Source organism: Uloborus diversus, chromosome 8, assembly GCF_026930045.1.
Source record: "Uloborus diversus isolate 005 chromosome 8, Udiv.v.3.1, whole genome shotgun sequence".
In the NCBI taxonomy this organism is placed as follows: domain Eukaryota; kingdom Metazoa; phylum Arthropoda; class Arachnida; order Araneae; family Uloboridae; genus Uloborus; species Uloborus diversus.
This window is the reverse complement of record NC_072738.1, coordinates 49,185,402-49,204,345: the sequence shown is the minus strand read 5'-3', so window position 1 is coordinate 49,204,345 and position 18,944 is coordinate 49,185,402. Positions and strand designations below refer to the sequence as shown.

Sequence of the window (18,944 nt, the reverse complement as noted above, 5' to 3'; positions counted from 1 at the left end):
TGCAAAAAAGTTTCCTGAATTGTTTTAAGTTGCAGAAATGCAGACTCCTCACTGGTGTAAAAAACATTTTTAGCTACCAATTTAATGACTAACTGAGTGTATTTGTTAAGTGTTTCGTCTTTAGACCGACTGCGGCTCATCCAGGTTGACTAAGCTTCCAACTGGCGCGAGTATGTCTCTGGATAAATGCTGCTGTGCAAGGCGAAAGTTGCGGGCAGCTGAGATTCCTGAATTTTACTTGCAGTTCTGCTTCTGAGTAAATTAGGAAGTTTTTATTTGATTACAACAAACCTAACTAATTTCCTTACTGGCTGGTTCCAGACTGACTCTAACCGGTGAGATTGCCAAATTCATCAGAAAGATTCAAAGTTAATTCCGGGAAGGTTACTGACTTTTAGCGGAAAACGTTCCTGGTTTTTGCAAGATATGTTACTGGCAGATATTGGGCATATCAGCTGCCTATTATTTTTTAGAAACGTTTCTGAATTGTTTTTGCAGTGTAGAGATTTATGTTCACTGTTCTTTGTGTTGTTCAATTTGCATTGCAATTTCCGACTTCTGTGATACTTCTTTTAAAAAAAACTATTGCTGATAATGGGAATGTTTCCTTCAGTAAAAAGTACTACTTTTAGCCTCTGAAGTTCGTGGAATAAGCAAAAAGAATATCATGGAGCAAGGAAAAACTTTTATTTTACATGCTCTTTCAGAAAAAAAATACTTTTAAAATTTTGGAAACTACCCCATTATAGTAACACCAGCTGAACTGAGCGAAGCAATCGCGCTTTACGGAAGGAAATCGAATACCAGTTTTTGTAAGTAACTTTTTGGATGATAGCAAAAACGCGGCTTTTTCGTTGAATTTTTGTTAACAGCAGTAAAAAAAATCTTTTAAATGATATCTTACTCTTGAAGTTTGGTGAAGTTTTGAAGAACAAATGGTGTATCCACAAAAAACAGCTTTGAGAAATATTATGCACTATACTACGATTTACCATGTTAAAGTCAAGAATTTTTGTTCTGATTTCAATGCAACAATGCAACTGTGGTTTATTTTCCTTCCCCCAATGAGTTAAAATAATATATTCATGGAAATTTGTTTCAGAAATCAGTAGAGGGAAATTAGTCGTTCAAATACAACATATCCTCTCCCATGGGAGGATTGATCCCAGGACCTTTGCGTTATTAGCGGTTATTATTTTACTAACTGACCTACTGAGCTTCCATCTCTGAATGCTATGCACTAACGCAAGGCGTAATAAAGCAAAAAATAAATTGAAATCAAAGCTTCTATTTTTTTACAATATTTTTCAATAGTTAGCGATTTACCATGCTAAAATTAATGTTATGTCTTCTGATTCTAACAACAACAAAACGGTTTTTCAAAACCCTGCAATCCGTTTTTATCGTTTATTCATGGAAACTAGGATCATGATTCTGCTGCTGAAAATAAACTGTATTTTTTGGTTCGTAGGGATGCTAACTCACGACCTTCGCATTATTATTACAACGCTCTTGCTAACTGAGCCAGTGGATCTCCATTTGAGAATGATATGGATTGAAGCAATGCATTAATAAAACACTAAAACAATCGGCTTTTTCGACAAAACAACCAAAATGTGACATGACACTTCAATTTTTGCCGAAATGGGTAAAAAAATCTTTAAAATAATGGCTAACTTATGAAGTTTGATGAAGATTTTAGAAAGGTATGGTGTTCTCACAGAAAACACCTTTGAGAAATAATATAGTCGAATCTCTTTTTACTCGAAGTTTATAACTCGAATATTCCTCTATCTCAAAGTTTTCATCGGGTCTCAAACTCTTGAGACTGTTGTGGAAACTTCCCATAGCTCGAACTACCAATAACTCGAACGTTTTAGCCGGTCTCTCGGGACTTCGAGTTATCAGGAGTTGACTGCTATTAGCTGACCCGTAGGAAACATTCGCGCTCGGAAGAAAGAATTCAAAAACCCAGTTTTAAAGTAATTTTTTAAATGATAGCAAATATTACTAGCTTGCTTATTTTTCGCGGATAGCAGTGATCAAATCTTTAAAATGATGCCTTCCTTAAGTTATGGCGCCGCACAAAAAGCACCTTTGAGAAATAATATTTATGATACTGCGATTTACAATATTAAAAGAAAGTGTTTCTTAGTGATTTTAATGCAACAACACAATTGCGGTTTAGAATCCTGCCCCCAATGTAACCGGTTAGTAACCACTGACGTCATTGTTGTCACGTGATTAACCAACCGGGTCGTGCTCGTCGAATGTAAGCTTTATAAATACGTTTAATTAATCTTTAAACTGGGAGCTAAAAATATTTTTTACAGCAGTGAGAAGTCTGAATGCGTGCGACTTGTAGCAATTCAGAAAACTTTTACAATGATACCTGATTTTTCCAGGAGTAGAAAAAAACTCCTGAAATCCCGGAACGTTACACAGAAATACTCAGCAACGTTTCGAAATTTTTTTACAGTGTATTTGTGAAGTTTGATGAAATATCAGAGTTTTTGCGTTCTCAAAAAAAATCACGTTTGGGAAATAATATGCGTAATACGATCCAAAAGTTCGGGGACAAGCTGTACCTGTACAAAACCTTGCGCTGAATAGTTCTAATCACCGAGCTCATCCACCTTCAAAATAGTCACCTTGAGCGACTATGTACTTCTGCCAACGCTCGTATAACTTTTGGAAGCAATCCTGTGAGCCGTTTTTCGCAACCTCCTGTAAGGCTTCTTGCGATGGAGCTTTAACTTCATGGTGAAGAAAGCGGCTTCTATGTTGAGGATGCACGCTCCGATTGGTCAATTACTTCGATATGTCAAACAAATATCGTCATGTTTCATCGGACTTAGCCCCGTGTGACTTTTACCTATTCTCAACAGTTAAAAAAACGTTTGCAAGGACGTCGCTTTCTTTCATCAGATGAAGTTAAAGCTGTATCACAAGAGGCCTTACAGGAGGTTGTGAAAAATGGCTTCCGCGGGTGCTTCCAAAAGTTATACGAACATTGGCAGAATTAAATAGTCACTCAAGATGACTATTTTGAAGGTGGATGTGCTTCGGTGATGTGAGCTATTCCGGGTAAGGCACAGCGAGCAGAATAGTTGAAATAAAGTTTTGGACACCCCTCTTTCAGGAGAGCCTTACATGATCTACATTTATTGCTAACTAATCTTCGAAGAAAAGAGATTTTACATTGATATATAATTTATTGAACATAAGTTTAACTGGTAGTCAAATGGGAAATAAATCTGATAGAAAGAAAATAGTACCTTTAATTATTACAAGTACGTGTTTATGGGTTTTCAAAAGTCATTTTTTTCTTTGAAAATAAAAAAAATTAATAATGTACAAAATACAAGTTTTATATTGAAAAACACATTTCTGTTTTATTTAAGAGGCGACCCAGAAATTTAAATTACTTTATATCTTAACTAGCGCCATTGACAGGCTTTTTAAGACAACATCCCGCTCACCGGCGACAAAAGGGGTACACCTCAAAAATTCAAAAGAATGTTCATACTGACAACTACAGTATGTTAATTTATATAGGGGAATATGTTGGTACTTTTCACTTCTTTTCATTTTTTAACATATAGAAAGATTATATTTAGAGAAAATAAAATAATAAAACACTTTTCCCGCAATACATATTTACCTTTCACGTACATTTTTTTTTTTCGTCACAAGTCTTTACTTGTGTGTAAACTACTGTATTAGGATTGGCAAATTGGTGTTAAAAACAAGGGGTTTGGGGCGTTGATTTTTTTCTCTTCTATTGCTGCCCTGCTCTACTAGATGGCAGTGAAACATTCGTAGATCACAGTCATGGTATAATATGGAAAGTTGTAACTTTCCATATCCATCCTTCACCTGCTAATTCTTATTGTCAAACGAAACCTTTTCAAGGTAATAGTTTAACATATTAATCAATGAGAAAATCCTTAAATATGTCATACCCCAAGTCATTAATAAAGAACTTCTCTGTAATATAATTCTTATTGGCAACGAAACCTTTTTGAGGTAACATTGCAACTTTAACATTTTAAACAATGAGAATATACTTAAATATGTCTTAGCCCAAACCATTAATAAAGAAATTCAATGTAATATAATTTTCGTTTGCAGGTAAACGGCAGTATCTACAAAAATGAGTTTTTGAGATATTTGAAGAAACGCGTTTTTGATTTCCCACAAACATCAATAAAATATTGAAATTTGATTTTAGGCTATTCTATATGTTTATATCGAAGTATTTTTTGGGCAGTCTGTTTCATTTTGATTTTGCAATCAAAATTTTTATTAAAGCAGATACTGCCGTTTACCTGCTCTTCGCAGTAGTAATTTTCAGGCACTTTTACTGGTATTCAACAGTAACTGCACAATGTACTATAGAGTGACCAATATATACAAATTCAACATAATACGGAGTAGATATGTCATTACGAAGTATATTTATTGCAATGTGAATAATATATTTTATTTTAAAAAATAAATAAATACCGTGTATACACTTGACATAAATTTAATATAAATAAATGAAATGTAATTTAAAAATAAAATCAAAATTCATTTTTTTACACAAATAATTTTATGCCAATATAAAAATAAATTAATAAATATACACGTATATTTATATACATATATACATATGTTGGTTATAAATTTATTATTAAAAAGGACATAATTTAAATAGGGTATCGACCTACATCCACTTGATATAAGTTTAATCCAAAATACATTTACGTACCTCCTCAGTTACCAGATATACTTGCTGATTTAAACAGTCCTTGCTACAACGAACTCATTTTTGTGTTTTACCTTTTTAAACACCGAATAGAAAAAAACATTTTCTAGATTTTCTTTCTTTCTTTTTTCTTTTCTTTTTTTTTTTTTTTTTGCGCATCTACTAAATCCTCTGTCATGTTTCTTCTTAATTGGAATTCCTCAAAATCGCGAAAGAAGGGGGGGGGGAGTGCAGACATAGAAGTCTTCAGATGAAAATTATTTTTTAGGAAATCAAATTGGTTGAACTGATTATCTTCATGATCCACTTTGTAAAAAAGATTCCGGGAACCTCTGCGAAACTCAACTTTGACGATGTTCCTCTATGTACGGTCTTGACATGGATTTCAGTTTCCACTGAGATTGTCCTGCAGGGAAACCACGGAAGTCATCTGTAATCATGTTGATGAGTCAATTTGTTGTTGTTGGAGGAAGCCACAACATGTTCATCGTGAAAATCAAATACATTTAATCAAAATTCAAATACTGACAACGAATAGTCGACAAGGCACATGTTTTGATTGCTTAAACGGCATTGTCGAAAGCTCTTTAATGTTTCTGCGTTGTCACTTGGCAACTGGAAGATTCTTTAGGCATTTTTAAAACTACGTCAAATCACTTAATGTTCCGCACTTTGCAGTAAAGTAATAAATATCCATGAAAATTTAGGCGAAAGAAATGCTTCGCGTGTTAACAATGGCTCTCATCGAACTACTAAAAGTGCAGCAGCTTAGTATATATAAAAAATTGTGAAAAATATCGTCTGCGACAGAACAAAACAAATGGAACAGAATCGTTCTGTTGCTACACGTTTATTTATCGTCTGCCAAGCATTACTTGTGTTTGCTCGTATGTTATCTTTTATAACTGTACATTAGCAAAAAATAATTTTGTTTTATTGTGTTTAGAACACGGATATGAAGAATCAAAGATTTTTTTTTTAAATGTTTTAGGGCTGTGGAATTACAAAACGTTTTCTTCGACTTTATTTGAAATAAGGTATGATTATTTTTCCCAAGTATCTCCCCCTTTTAAGTATCTCTTTCGGTCAAGGACGAGAGCTGGTGATTCCCAAATTTTGGCGAAAGATAAAATATGACCTCGCACGCATACCTACATCTAATGAGAAGCGACTAGGAATCATTTTAAAAAATGCAATATTTTCTCTAAATTTGCCAAATAAAGGAAATTTTTGAGAGGTCACACAATGACCTCCCATCGGGGCGTTACTGCTTGCGCTTAGTTGGGTTAAAAAGAAATCGCGAAAACCGTTTATGCATCTTGGTTCAAGTTTTGGCGGCGATTCATTTACGTATGTTCCATTCTCCGGACAATATTTAAGGGCAGGTATAGAGCAGTAAGTACATACTGCTGATTACCTGCATAATGTAGCGATAATATCAGTTACTGCTAATCACCACTGATAAAAAAAAATGCTTTTATTTAGCGCTAACCAAATAAACATGTTTGCACCATAAAACTGAAGAAACATAAATTTGAAAAATTCCGAGAAAAAAAAAGGAAAAAATTGCAGTTACTGCCATTTACCCTCCCACGGAGGAACGATCATGGGCAAAAAAATTTCATGAAAATCAAAAAATTTGCACTTACTGCCATTTGCCTGCTCACTGGAGAAAGTTTCCGTTCTTCCGTGTGCAGGTAAAGAGCAGTAAGTGCATTCTGCCAATTACCTGCAAAATGTAGCGGCAAAAGCAGTTACTGCCGTTTACCAGACCACGGGAGAAAGTTTTCGTTCTTCCGGGGACAGGTAAAGAGCAGTAAGTACATACTGCCGACTTCTCGCAAAATATTGTTAAAAAAGCAGTTACTGCTAATTAAAACTGATTAAAAAAATGCTTTTTTTTCTGCGGCAGCCAAATAAAAATGTTTGTACCATAAAACTATAGTAATAAAGATTTCAAAAATGCAAAAAAATGAAAATCGAAAAAACTGCAGTTACTGCCGTTTACCTGCACACGGCAGTATACTTAAACATGTCATACCCCAAGCCATTAATGAAGAACTTCTCTGTAATATAATTCTTATTGGCAACGAAACCTTTTTGAGGTAACATTGCAACTTTAACATTTTAAACAATGAGAATATACTTAAATATGTCTTAGCCCAAACCATTAATAAAGAAATTCTATGTAATATAATTCTTGTTGGCAACGAAACTTTTTTGACGTAACATTGCAATTTTAACATTTTAAACAATGAGAATATACTTAAACATGTCTTACCCCAAGCCATTAATAAAGAACTTCTCTGTAATATAATCCTTGCAGTTTGAGTTTTCAAATGCCAGATAAAATTTATATTCTCTATTCAACATCTGGAAGCAGAAATTGTTCATTTTCGGACATCGCTGCTTACTACACTTCCCGAACATATCTACTTGGATATGTTGAGCCAGCTGACGAGCATACTGTAGTCGTTTGTTTCTCGCCGCGCAGTTTGAAACAAACCAAGCGACTTTCTTCGTTTTTCCAGCAGCATAATTTCTTCTCAACTCGCCTTTCTTGTGCCCAGGGAATGGAACGAACTTTTCGTAAGGAGCGACGATGTCTGAATCATGACGATAGGAAGCCGTCCAGTTGAAAAGGCCACCTATGTCTGCGAAGGATTGTGTGTGCAGGGGACATTCTAACAGGAACAATAACCATATCTGTAAATAAAATGGCATTAATTAAAAATTTGGCAAGGAATTCATACAAAACGATTAAGGAACTGTTTTGGAATTATATTGAAGCTGTGTTTCTTAAGGGACGTTGGCAACCGGAAGAATGAAGGGGGAAAAAAACGCTGTAAAACAGTGTGCCACCTGCTAAAACTTCACTAAGGAGCGATGGCGTGCGAATTAGAGGCGGAAATGAACCACTTCATTTTGCAATACGTAGGATTATTGAGAACGCCAGACTTGTGCGTTCTCGCTGATTCTACCGTTTATAAAATGAAGCGGTCCGTTTTCGCTTCCAGTTCCCCCGCTATCTCTTCGTAATTAAACTTTACCTTCAACGGGCATGCACAGAGCTTGTTTTGTATAAAATCGTTTAACAATTCAAATTTACAGAAGCATCCGTACCACAATCGGCTGTAACCCTAAAGGTTCATGATTCAAGCAATCCCTGGGTGGTCATTCCAAACTACTTACGTTTCAACTTCGAGATTTCCCGTCACGTGATCGATGTTGTCGAAAAAATCTCGCAACGTTGAATTCTGAACAGCTCGCAGCTGTCTCTCGAAGAGGCGCCGATTTTTTCGATTAGTTTGGTCTAGTTTGGTCGGCCAGGAGGTACACGTGACTTCTTCCAGCCAATGTCCTTTCAGTGCAGCTAGTTTTGTTTTGTTTAATCCTTGCACGGAAAAGCGCGAACTTTGACGACTGGCACGTTTATGGCTATTCTTCAAAGAATACGTTTTACGTTACAAAGAATCACACCGAAATAATTTTAGATTTTCTTGAAGCAAATCCAGATGTTCTTAAAAATTAATTCTCCGAGAATTTTAAAAAATAGTACACAAAGGAAAAATGGCAGAGGGCTCCGGTGCAAAAAGCTTAGTCGAATGGCAAAAAGTAAGTCGTATTTTTTGCATATTTCAATATTACAGTGTCTAAAACAAAAATCGAAGAGGTTAAAACAGCCAATACATAAATTTGATAAAAATTATCCGTAAATTTTGTTGATTTACTATATAACACCATCTATATTAGTAAGAATGTCTTATATGAAATATATTTTTTCCAAGAAACTATAATCGAAATAATAACTTAAAAAAAATAATGATACTAAAAAAAATCTTAACCGTCATAAATGCAGATGAAAAAATATAAATAGTTCGTAATCGTGGATTGAATATTATGTTGTTGCCGTGTCTAATGAAGTGCAGAGTGCGAAAGGTTTAGAGGCATCCAAAAGTCTTGATGAAAAAATCTGCTAATTCAAATTGAATAAAAAAAACACTAAAATGTAGGGGGGGGGGTTAGGGAATGGCGCTCACTGCGCCATTGAAATTTTTAAAGGGGCTTGAGGGGTATTTTTTTATTTGGGGGGCTCTTGCTTTTGAAGGGGGAGTCTTCCGGATATTCGGGGGGGGAGGGGCACCCCTACAAAATGTAAAAGGTTTGTTGTGCTAATTGAGCTTTTGGGGATGGGAGCAGACATAACAGAATATATAATCTTCCATATTAGGATTAGTAATGTGAAAACCAACTCTCCCCCCGCTGCAGTTGCAATTATAACAACAATCTCAGTTTCAAAGACATGTTCCAGATATTTTTTTTTCTCTTCTCCTTTAAAATTATAATTAAATAAGCATATGCTAAATAAAAAGTATTACTTCTTCAATATTCCGGTTTTCAAATTCCATTTTTTCTAGGTATTGTTTTCCAAGACCCAATCTTAAGATATCCTCAAAACAGTACTTTTCTAGATTTTTTTTTTTTTTTTTCAAAACAAGCAACTTGTACCTATGATTACACAACTCCATCTTTATTTTCAAGATTAAAAAGTCAAAACAGCAATCTTGGTTACAAGAGCAGTTTAAAATAAATAAATACTCTGCTTCTGTAAATGCATATTGAAAAATATTCGTAAAAGGAATAAATTTTTCAATCATTATTTCTCTTCAGCTGATAAAGAACTTTAAAGTTCAACCCAAAGGAAAGATCCTAAATTGAAGAAGAAAAGAAAAAAGGAGCATTTTGAAGCATTCTCTTTTCCTTGAAATGCATCATATTATATAGCAGCCAATTTACAAATGCTTACAGTATAATCGAATACAGTATTTATATAATATTGCTAATTTTGATGTTGGCGAAATGGAAAATCAAATTTTAGAAACAACTCCCCAGAAATTACCAGCCTTTCTACTGTTTTGTAATTAGTTAATCAATATCAAATTTCAATAAAGGAAAATAAATTTTCTTACAAATTGAATTCAATTGAAATTGAATATTGACAGTAGGTAATAAATAAAGAATTTAGGAAAAAAGGGGGGAGGAGGATTTTATAGCAAAAGAAGACAAAAAGAAAAAAAAAATTACCTACGTCATTGGCGTACCTAGCATGGGTGACACCCGGGGCGGTAATTTGTGATGTCACCCCCCCCCCCCCCCGCTAAAACGTAAAAAAAAGGGATTGTATATTCTGTGTAAATTTGAAATTCATACAATTTTCAGAAACAACTAGTACTTTTGTGAAAAAACTAAATTTTAAGTGGGATAATGTACAAAAGAAAAATAAAATTTATAAACGCTTTTTACATAAAATTTGCCCTAGACGCATTTGTGCAGGCCGTCGAACGGTCAAAAAAATAAGAGGGAATAGGAAATTCCTAGCCCCTTAATTATTTCAAATGTATTATATCTTGAAAATTTGGAGTGCCCCCAATTCCCCCCCCCCCCTCCACCCTTACCTTAATTCCTAAATGATGGGTTTGGTTACAAGAAAGTGGAATCAATGGAAGTTATCAACCGTAGCCGAATGTATTTTCATTCACAAACTAACATTTTACATTGAAAAAGAAGCTCTTAACACGTGTCTGTAATTTAATTCGGATGTTTGTGCATTATAATGTTGTTATTAGTTAAATTAAGCATTTTAAGCTTTGAAAACTTGTTTTAAAGCGAAAAATGTTGCATCTATACCTATTTTATGTTTTCAGTTATATCCCCCCCCCCCCCGCCCACTGCACCATTTTTGGGGTTGGCCACATCCTAATTCGTTTTCCTCGTGCCAATACCTATCAGAAAAACCAACTACTGCCGTAATTTTATCACAAACATTCCACGGACAACCACTTTCCCCCCCCCCCCCCCTTTCACTATGTTCAAGGTTCCTAACATTCTAATTTGTTTTCTGCTTGCCAATACTTTTCAGAAAAACTAACTCCCGTTTTTGTGTCACAAAATTTAACGGAAAACCACTGGCCCCCTGCGCAGTTTTAACCCTCCTCCCTCCCCTTCACAATGTTCAAGGTTTGTAACATTCTAATTTGTTTTCTGCTTGCCAATACCTTTCTGAAAAACTAACTCCCGTTTTTGTGTCACAAAAATTTAACGGAAAACCACTTGCCCCCCAGCGCAGTTTTAACCCTCCTCCCTCCTCTTCACTATGTTCAAGGTTCGTAACATTCTAATTTGTTTTCTGCTTGCCAATACCTTTCAAAAAAACTAACTCCCATTTTTGTGTCACAAAAATTTAACGGAAAACCACTTGCCCCCCCCCCCCAGCGCAGTTTTAACCCCCCTCCCTCTCCTTCACTATGTTCAAGGTTCGTAACATTGTAATTTGTTTTCTGCTTGCCAATACCTTTCAGAAAAACTAACTCCCATTTTTGTATCACAAAAATTTAACGGAAAACCACTTGCCCCCCCCCCCAGTGCAGTTTTAATCTTCCCCCCCCCTTGCCCCCTGCACCATCTCCAAGTTTGGCAACATCCAAATTCATTTTCCTCGCGAGCCAATACCTTTCAGAAAGACAAACTCCCAAATTGTATCACAAAAATCGCACAATCTCACCTACTTTAGGGCAGTTGAGATTTCGCTCCGCAAATAAGCGCCCGAAAAGTCACTTTTCCCCTTCTTTTGGCGATTGGAATCGCTACTTGCGAGAATTTCCTTTCGAAACCGCTTTTTTCCCTATAGCGCCATCTAGTGAGGCGATCAGAACTAATCTCGCAAGGTGAATTTCGAGCTTGGAATAAGCACCCAGGAGAGATATATATGTTTTTAATTTTTTAAAACATTGCACAGTGGTATGACTGGCTGACAGAAGCTATGCTTTTTCTGAATAACATAGGCTTATAATGTTGAACTGATTAAGTTAACTGCATTAAATGAAACTGAATTCAATTTGTTGTTTCAGTACACTTTCCACGTCATAAGCTTATGTTATTAAATAAAAACATAGCGTCTGCCAGTCAGTGGTGTGACTGCCTTTTTTGTCTGTGTATGTGTTCTCCTGGCAATAAGTTTATTATCGTAAGATTTTCCTTTATCTACATAGATGCTGAGAAGAGTTTACGCTACAAGCGTAGTGAATTTAATTGCAAAATAAGATAAAATGATTTAATTCATAAACAATTATTTATAAGTAAGAATTGCAAGAAACTGTAAGTATATAAACAAAACATTAGTCTGCATCATAGAGTAAAGAAATTACATAGAGAGGCCCCGCTATACTAAGAAACTGAAGCCTGAAGTTGCACCGCTGTATCCCAAGATCCTTACCTTCTTGCTAAATATCTTGAAATACATTTTGATTCAAAACATTCCATTACTGAATCTCAATAGGTTGTTAATTTAAACTTAGATATTGTTGCAAGTTTATGAGGCACGTTTTTGAAACTGCATTACAACATGAATTGAAATGTAAACCAAACCGCCAGCTACTTTATTTGTTTGTTATTATAACCCCACCCATCATTGCACTGCTGTATCCCATAATTCCGGCTTCAATTTCATCTCCTTTTTAGCATTGACGGGGCCTCTCTATGTATATTTCTTTACTCTATGGTTTGCATATTTCGTTACACATGAGTTATATTTCATCTATTAGTTGTTTGTAGTCGAACTTCAGGGCTTTGAACAAAAATGCAGTAAAATTTATAAATTAAGCGGCAACAGATACAAAATAAAAGCAACTTACACCTGATTGATATTAAATTGGGATACAATCTGCAGAAATTCTATTCACGTTAATACACCACTTTATATATCGTCTCCTCAGGGCAACAGTAAGACATCTAATCCAGGAATATCACTCTGTAATATCCTACTGAGTTGACGATATGGAGGAAAAAAAAAACTTAGCTACCGGACCTAGTCTTATACATGAATTCACAGCGTCTGGAGCCGTATAAGTGGTACGAACAGTTCCAATGGAGACATATAGGCGTACACAAGTGCCCAAAGGGGAACAATTCCATAAAAACCCTAACCGTTAGTGACTGAGATTAGAGCCCCTTGAAAAGGACAGGCTGACTTATCCAACATTTTGGTTCCAAGACCGAATAGGATACGGATTGGGAGAGGGCATTGCGCATAAACAAAGTTCTTTTACGCTGTATGAGAGAAAGAAAAAATCAGTATTCGAGCTGGCATAAAAAGGGGGTATGAAGAGGGGAGACCAAATAGAAACCAACCTTATTTCTAGTATTTATAAATACGTTATAATATTCGCTGGTTGCTATGTCGTAAAATAATTGATGATAAGTTGAGTAAAATGTTCCTTAAGGTGAATCTAGAAAGAGAACTTAGTTCACAAATTCAACAAAAATGTATCGAGAAATGTTTACAGTAACTAACCTTATTTGTTTTTAATTTGTACTGATTAAATCGTCTTCATCTACAGAATAAAATAATCAAACATCAATCAGGCAGCACATCTAAAGCTTGGAGACCAGTTTTCTGCAATGAGGCTTTTGTACAAATGCTATTTTTTTCGCCCGACAATTTTGGAACCAAAATGTCGGATAAGTCAGCTCTCCTTATATAGGAGCCTTACCTGGGAGTGTTTATCATTGAGGAATCTACCCTATTCACCTGACGTTACTGCGGGTCAAAAACGTCACTGCAGTGAATTGTGGGAACTGTAGCAAACGAACATCCGGTACTACAGCGTATAACACTTGCATTTATGCGGCTTATAAACTCTTCTTTCTATTTGAAAATAAGAGATATTTTAGTTGTTTACTAAGAAACGTTGTAAACGAATGATGAACGATTCATTTAATACGAAATATTCTCTTTTTTATCGTATTTTCGTGGGTTTAAACTTCGTTGGTTCCTCATCAGAAACACGGTGAAAATTCGAATTCTCGTTTTACTTTTCCCTTTCCTCGGCATTTTTCATGTAGTCATAAGTTTTTATAAGTCTTAAGCATGTTCATGATGCGTATGAAGTCCAGTAATCCTTAAATAAAACAATTTTTTTTAGCATTACAAACACTGCGTAGTTGGTCAAAATTCCCGCAGACGGACAGCTGATGGGACCGTTGACAAACCGTGGATAAGGTCCTATTCTCGCAACACCACTGAATTGCTTAGTCTGTTTGTGCACTTACTTGCTGAGGAGACCTTTTGTAAGAGACAGCGGCATATCTGTCCTTGAAAAGAACCAGGTCTGCCGAGGCTGCTTTCTTCTGATCCGCGGAAATTTCGCAAGTGTCGACGGGACATCTGTCCCGGATGAAAGCAGTCCGTCCCATCGGAAGTTCGCTCCAACCCCTTCTGCCGAAGTATAGAACGATCTTCTTGAGCGGCGTTGGAGTGATGTTGCGATGGGAGGCGTATCCTGGAGGCACGTACATCAATTGGTTGACAATCCTGTCTCCTCCGGATTCGTGAGGCCACAGGCGACCCGGAGGACCTAGGAAAAAAATTACACGCTTGAACCATAATTTTGGAGAGTACAGTCACAGTGACGCCTGAGTAAGTTCTAAGTGGACTACTTGCAGTGCAGTACTTTAGTAGGGGTCACCCCAAACTCAAATTTTTGTTACAGGAAAAATTCTTAATTTGCCGAGTGGAACTCAAATTTCACCGACTGGGGATAATTCTGTAGAATGGAACACCAAGTTTTGCCAAATGATGATAATGTAGCCGACTCGAACTGTAAAGTTTGCTGAACAAGGATAATTTTGCCCAATCGTCAGACAAAATTGCCGAACATGGAAATTTTTGGAAGGTAACAGTGACCTCTCGTGTTGAACTAGGCGCCCGTGACTTTATTGGTCAACTTACAGAGATTGATTTGTACGGTATAGGACCAATTCTGTAACTGAAAAAAGCGGTCAAACTAAGCAGGTGGTTAACTTACTAGAGCGGTCAACTTTATTAGTTTTACTCTATGTGCAAAATACCTCTCGCCCCAAATGCTGAACTTAAGCTTCACATACCATGGCAGAACCATTCTTTTAATAGATCACGTCATTCTTTTTTTACTTACTACAAATTCGTGTGTAAAACAGAAAATGGATGAGAAAGGTATTAGGAATGGAACATGTCACACTGTAAAAACGATTCAGAAACGTTTCGGGAAAATAATGGGCAACTGATGTGCCTAATTTCTGCCAGTAACATATCTTGCAAAATCCAGATATATTTTCCGCTAAAACTCAGTAACCTTCCTGAAGTTATCCGGGAAGCCTCCAGAGAAATTCAGAAATCTTCTCGTTGAAAGTCAGTCGTGCGTCTGGAAAATTAGAGTAAATTTCAAAATGCATAACATAATAGCTCGGCATCTTCTTGATTTTTCAAAGAAGTTTTAAGAGCATATTGCAAACATGGCCTAAGCTAAGCCAGAATTGCAAGTAAGTGACGAGAGTTTCACCCGCCTGCAATTCTTGCAAAGCAGTCCACACTCATTCACTCTCTTTGGGAGCCGATGCACTTTATAAATACGTTCAGTTAATCTTTAAAATGGGAGCTAAAAATAATTTTCACAACAGTGAAAAGTCTTCATTCGTGCGACTTGTAGCAATTCAGGAAACTTTTTGACAATGATACTTGATTTTTCCAGGAAGTGGATAAAAACCATTAAAATCCCGAAACGTAGCACGGAAATACCCAGTAACGTTTCAGAATTTCTTTACAGTGCATAGAAAAAATGCAAGAACTCAAAGAACCATTGGAAAGAGTGGTTCATCTTCAATCAAGGCGTCTTCTTAGCGTTGGCCAGGCTTGCAATAATGCTTTTAGAGCTTTCTTGGCAAATCGGGAAGGAGCCAAGCTATTATATCAAACTTACCTAAGTTTTCTCTGAAGGTTCCAGAGACATGACTAGCTTTAGGCGGGGAGATTTCTGAATTCTTCTGAAAGATTCTAGGAAAATTTTAGGAATGTTACTGAATTTTAGAGGAAAACATTCTTGTTTTTAGAAAGATATCTTACTTACAGAAATTGGGCACATTAATTTTCAGAAACGTTTCTGAATTGTTTTTACAGTGTAGGAATTATATTTATGGAACCTCAGTAAGTTCACATAAGTTGACATCGTTTCATGCTGCCTTGGAGTGTCGAGTTTCCACTGTATTCTCAATATTAAAGAAGAGTTTTTCTTGGAAGGGTGCAATTAAGGTGTAGAAGGTTACTACACCCTTCTCTGCTCAGAGGTTGGGAACAAAACCTCTGCACAGACCGCTCGGATCTTGTATGTTAATACGAAGGGGCAGAAATGCAAAGGTCTGTCCAAAGAGGGTAGACCTTTGCATTTGCGCCCCTTTAACACTAGTAAGAATCTGAGAGACTTGTAAGGATCCTCATGTCTCGAGTAATTATGGACAGTAACCACATTTCCCTAGCCTATGTGTTTTTAAGGTTAGAAAACAAATACGCTAAAAAGAGAACAGCAAACGATAACAAATTCGTTTGCTGAGAAATTTCAAATACCGGTATTCTGGTATCACGTTTTGAAAATACCGAATACTGGTATTGAATTTTTGGTCCGGTATTGCCATCCCTAATTGGTTGCAAATGGCTAGCACTCACAGCGTCATTAAGAAGACTGCCTTTGACCCCACAGCATAGGCGTCAACACATGGAATGGTGCAATACTAGAGCGACTTGGATGACGGAATGGTGGATCGTCGCGTTCTCAGATGAGTCACGCTTCTGTTTTTCCAGTGATAGTCACCGCATACGAGTGTGGCGTCAGCGCGGACACAGGTCTAACCCGGCAGCAACTGAGGAGCACCACACCGCTCGACAACGCAGCATCATGGTTTAGGACGCTGTTGCGTATCGTCACCTCTAGTTCGTATTCAGGGCAATCTGACGCTGAATGATACGTGCAGAATGTTCTGCGGTTGGATGCAATCCCTTACCTTCAGGTGATGCCCAATGCAATTTTTCAGCAAGAGTTGCCCAAGGGCCAACTCTTCGCAGTCAGACTTTATATCTTCAATGTCATCACTAATTGGGAAAATTTGCGTTGAAAAGCAAACTTGCCCATCGTATTGAGAACTTAAAATATCAATAACATTCCAGTTTAAATACTTTTCTGTGGTTTTGTAAAATTTGTTAAATGTAGTAAAACTATCCTTACTCGTATTAAATTACAACAATAAATAATTATGTTGCTGTATAAAAACTATTTCACCCAAAACAGGGTCGTAACCTGAGTTTTGTTTCGTGGAAAGTTTTATCAGTATTCTCGGGAAATGTGTAAGACCTATAAAATTTTGTTTCATTCATATATTCTATTGTTACTCTATGTAACTTAAAGGGAGCTTTAGAAGCATTAACATACGCTAGAAAAAGATGACGTATCTATTAAATGAAGGGAAAACATTTGATGAGTACACTATTTTATACTTCCTCCATGTTAAATATTCGATGCCTATCTAATATTTGAAAAAAAAAGATGTTCGTTATTATACATGAGCGTCTGAAGTAATACTTCTTAAATTCATATTTTTTGACATTTATAAGGTATTTTTAACATTGCATTTGGCACTTTCAAGTTTAAACACTTTTAAAGTTTTTGTTTTGCCGACAAGTTTTCATAATCTGATGGAAAACTCTGTTTTGTTATGCAAGAAATGATGCGCGCAATAACTGCTATAAAAATTAATACTGCACATAAAGCACTGGGTTTGAGCAATTTTTCAATAATAATAAAATCATTTTCAAATGAAGATGAAAAAATAAATAAAAAATACATGAATGTGTAACACTTTTTTTAGCAAAAAAAAGTTTAATAAAAAGTAATTTTAAGAATAGTTTTTAAAAAATTCTGAGAGAGTTGGAACCCAAGAAACCCACCCCTTAAATACGGCCCTGTTACAACGTATACTGTTTTTGTGTGCGAAAAAGGCCGTGAAGGTGTAAAAAGTTCGAAAACCACTGCGTTAAAATAAAAATTCATGACACTAATAGGAGAAGCAAATTGAAAACCATTCAGAAAACCCGAAAAATAATTTTAACTTCAGATTAATAAATCTCACAATGATAAACGGCTGCCTGAACACGAAAAGACTCATTTTTCCAACAAAAAAAAAAATACATAAAAAGATCATTATATTCTTTTAGGAAATGAATTATTTCAAAGCAGTCATTTTTAATAGCAACTAGACCAGCCCAAATAAATGTCTTTCCCTTTCTTTTTTTCATGGCAGTGCTTGTTAATATGGAAGCTAAAAGTAACTCTAAGCCCCATTGCGGTACCATAATTTCAACCGTCTTTCCTTGCTAGAGGTTCAACTTAATGGTCTTAACTTTTCGTGTTGCAGCACCTACTCTGCTTAAATTTATTCCCAGCCAAGAACGAAATTTTACCCGTACTCAATCTTATTTATTGATTCACCGCCACCAAAACGCATGAAATCTTTTTCGTTCATAGAAAAAAAAGTATGATGAATGAGTAGGATTTGAATTTCTTTCGAAAAATTTACTTGAAGTTGCTATTCGAGAAACTTATTTTCTTTCGATTTTTCCAAATTTAACACAGTGAATTTTTTTTCCCTTTCTGAACGAATCATAGACTTATTTACTACACCATTTTCAGCAAAACATTTTACATCTGTGCATTTATTTCCGTAGTTTTTATCATACCTTTTCCAAAAAAAAAAAAACATAAAAAAAAGGTCTAAAAACACTGACGCCGCACAAAAGAGTATTTGGCCAATAAAACCGGACAAAACTCAAAATCTGAAAGTTAGATAACAGTTGCTTTAAGCGCGCAGTAAATTTCTTATTATCCACGAACGGCTTATCAGCAGTGCGGACTATCCGCGATCTTCACACATTTTTTTTTTTTTTTTTTTTGCTGATAACTTACTAAACCTAGATAAGTGCACCCATCTTAACTTCAAAAGTGCAAAATTTATTTTTCGACATTTCTGTATTTCTCTTGTCCCCTCCAATGACATAAAAATCTGATTTTTAGGTCGACACAGCTTACGCATAACGATTGGTCTGTGATTAAACTAGTCTTGTTCAAAAACTTCCCCTCCTATAACCCTATAGGTTTTTGCGTAACCCAGCTCGATCTGTTTCTATCAATCTGCTTTATTTGATCGCGCATGCATGCGTGTAATCCATTTACTGATCATTATTTAGCTTTGAAAATAATTTTTGGATACACTGCAATAAGTTTGCAATAAATTAAACGAATGCTATTACTTTTGTTTCATTAAGCTTTTACAA

General features: G+C 35.8%; 1 protein-coding gene across 1 annotated transcript in view; it reads right to left on the bottom strand.

The window, feature by feature from the left end:
* The window catches only part of LOC129228352 (glycoprotein 3-alpha-L-fucosyltransferase A-like), a 70,163-nt gene that overhangs the window by 23,316 nt on the left and 27,903 nt on the right, over nucleotides 1-18,944 (bottom strand). Inside the window, exons 3-4 of the mRNA XM_054863031.1 lie at nucleotides 13,862-14,166; nucleotides 7,035-7,459 (exon numbers count right to left, since the gene is read on the bottom strand). Of these exons, the coding sequence (XP_054719006.1) occupies nucleotides 7,035-7,459; nucleotides 13,862-14,166 (730 nt within the window). The remainder of the gene's footprint in view (nucleotides 1-7,034; nucleotides 7,460-13,861; nucleotides 14,167-18,944) is intronic.